The following is a 3158-nucleotide window of genomic DNA, read 5'->3' as shown; positions in this document are numbered from 1 at the left end:
CGCCCCCACGGCAGAAAGGGCGAGCATATTTGGTGGGATGGGGATTCAAACCCGCGACCCTCAGATTGGGAGTCGAGCACCCTAACCATCTGACCTAGGAATATTGATTTACTGACTTTGCCTTTTCTGACTCACATTGTTTATAAGGCGTTTAGGTTTTGGTTTTAGTACCCGACTTCCTAACCTTCCGTGAGATACTGGTATATCAAACACTGAGTTATAGCAAAAACAATACTGTACAGTAGAAAGTCAGCAATATTTTATAAATTACTTTTTGTTTTGAGCTTTTTTCTTTAAAAAAAAACAAAGTAGACTTTGTGATATCACGTAACTTAAATATATGAACACTGTTCGTTTCATAGTTTAGCCAATGACTATCTTCTCTTTAAGTTTGTTTGTTTTAGCGAAGAGCTACACAATAGGCTATCTGTACTCTATCCACAACGGGTAATCGAACCCTGGATTTTACCGTTGCAAATGTATAAATTACTGCCGACCCACTCTAAGATGTCTGTTTTTGTGATAATAGCCCAAGAAATTTCTCAAATGGTTCGTTCTCTTCGTTTGTTTTGTTGCTAAACGCAAAGCTGGGGGATGGCCTATACTTGTGTTATGTAACCAAGGGGATCGAGCCCCGAATTTTAACATTATAAGCTGTTAAACTTACCGTTGAGCATCTGGTATGTTAAAGAATTTCTGGAACTATATTGATAAATATAATTCAGTAAAAACAAAGAATGAGAACCCTGGCGGATATTTAAAAGTGCCATTCTAGTTATGGCTTTTACATTGTGTTTAGGCTTAATGAATTATTCGTTAGGTTGCAGTTTTAATTTAGTTTGTTGTTTGTTCTACGTGATATTTTTCAGTGATCTGTAAAATACCTTCAAGACCTAAGTAGCTTTATATTTGATCTACAATTTACTCAAATAACGAATTCTCCAAAGAAACAAACATTGTTTTCCGAATTCAAGTACTTTGGCTCAGCGGAAAGTTTGAGGGCTTATAACATTAACATTCAGTGTTTAAACAAGTACTTATTTTCAAAGATAGCTAATTTGATTTGTTTTTCCCTTACTTGTTGTAACATCAATACTAAAATGTTTGTGAAACTTTAATTTCTATTATGAGTGTATTAGCCTACCCAAAGCTATGAATTATAAGCCTTCGATACAGAGATTGGACAAGAAGCCGCTTTGGGACGTGCCGATAGAGACATATAGACATTATTAACATATGTAAACATTAATAATAATATGAACTTTATGCAGATGACCTTTGACATTATTTAATTGTACATTCACACGCGCCCAAAAACAGCCTAATAATCATATTATGATTTTTTTAAAAGGAAAAGTATACGTTTTTTTTTTTGGTTTTAATGTAATTATATTTTTAGAATACGACATTTTTTATCAAATATCTTTTAAATAACTTCTGAAATTCGAGACTGTAAAACTGAGCACCAGACTACAGCTTCTAGCTTATCTCTTTTTTTCCTGACAAGCTGGGATGTTTTGACATGACACAGGCGTTTTTACTCCTAGTATTATAAATACGTGTTACTTTATAACCGCCATATTCCAGCGAGCAGGCCCGTACTGAACTGGTCATTTATAACAATAATTGTTTTTAAAGTTTAGTTATTCCTCTTTATTTTGGTGACGATGACTGAAGACGTACCATATGAAGATAATGATTATTACATCAAGAGCTGTACTGGACACCGACTATTTTGCAAGTGCTGGCCGACACCAGGGACGCCGAGGTAAAATAGCTTTCTATCGTAGAAAAACGCTGAATAATTTTTTATTTCCACTGCCATAGATAGCACAGCGCTAGCTTTAATTATGTTAAGATAAGATATCAACAAGCGGAATTTGTAATTTACGATTTGCAAATCATGTTTTATAAACTACATCCAAATTGGAGAAGATGTAATTAATTATTTACTAATTATTTTTACTTCCATATGTTTACAGATTCACAACAAATTCCATTTAAACAGAAGCCGCTTAAGACTTTCTGAGGTCATTGGTTATAATAGTAAATTCAAACAACTTTATATAACTTAACTATATAAGGTTAACTATTGATGGCATCTTGCATTAAAGTTAGTCTGAAAAAATCATAATATAATAAATTGTTATTCATATATACTAGATGTACTTCTGCAGGACCCCCGAAAATGTTCTCTTTCAAAAGTAAATAAAATACAAATTAAGAGTAACAAATATTTTTATTTCTTGCTTTTCAAGTCCATATGCCATGTTGTGTTGTAGCCTACAGAGTACATAATTATTCTCGTGATTCATGGCATACGCATGTTTTACTGACGTCACGACAGTACAATTGCAACGTTAAGCGTCCCTTATGTGACATCATTTTAGTGTTTACTTACTGACTGACAGACAACACGCTAATGTATAGTGGTGCGAGTGGTTAAAACATATGACCCTTGCAGGAGACCTTCGGCCCCCTTTCGGGTAAATGAATAGTTTTTACTTTCTCAAATATTTCCATTAAATGTAACCCTACTGCTTCAGACAATCGTACTATTACTGTGTAATTCTGTATTTCCAAAAAATCATAACTGTAACTTTTATTGCTCCTAACATCCTAGGGCCTTGGCGTTTGTTGCCCACGGATTTGGTGAGCACTGCGCTTTGTACGAAGATTTAATCCATGGTCTAGTCAAGACTGAAATTTTAACATTCGGACATGACCATGGTAAGTTTCTTTTCTTTGTTTTAAAAATAAATTTTGTTATATTTTGATACAAAATGCAAAACAGTAAAAACAAATTTAAAACAAAAGAACATACCTTCAGTTGTAATGTACTGTTTAGTCGTAGTTTTAACGTTTTCGTTTTGTACTTAAAGGCAAATCAACACAATTGGCTATCTGCGCTGTGCCCATATACCCTCAAGCTTACCGCTAAGCCACTGAGCTTGTTTTAATCTAAAGTTTAGAGGAAGACTTTTAATGTCACATGATAAGCACTTGGCTTTAACGCCTGAAATTTTCTTGAAAGATTTAGGAAATAATTTGAAAGTATAAAAAACTTGAGTTAGTTGAGATTAAGTTACTTTTTTTTCTTTGAATCAGTAAATGAGTTAGTTAAGTAGTGTAAATTTTGAGTTGATGTTTTAAACAAA

The 3158-nt window shown here is 33.5% G+C and overlaps 1 protein-coding gene across 1 annotated transcript in view; it reads left to right on the top strand.

Annotated features, from left to right (window-relative positions):
- The first annotated feature begins 2721 nt into the window (after positions 1 to 2721).
- LOC111088653 (monoglyceride lipase-like) overlaps positions 2722 to 3158 on the top strand; it is a 6588-nt gene continuing 6151 nt past the window's right edge. Inside the window, exon 1 of the mRNA XM_022399366.1 lies at positions 2722 to 2730. Coding sequence (XP_022255074.1) covers positions 2722 to 2730 — 9 coding nt within the window. The remainder of the gene's footprint in view (positions 2731 to 3158) is intronic.

This window comes from Limulus polyphemus, unplaced genomic scaffold (genome assembly GCF_000517525.1).
Source record: "Limulus polyphemus unplaced genomic scaffold, Limulus_polyphemus-2.1.2 Scaffold4189, whole genome shotgun sequence".
Taxonomy (NCBI): Eukaryota; Metazoa; Arthropoda; class Merostomata; order Xiphosura; family Limulidae; genus Limulus; species Limulus polyphemus.
The sequence above is the reverse complement of the archived record's forward strand: the minus strand, read 5'-3'. Positions and strand labels throughout refer to the sequence as shown.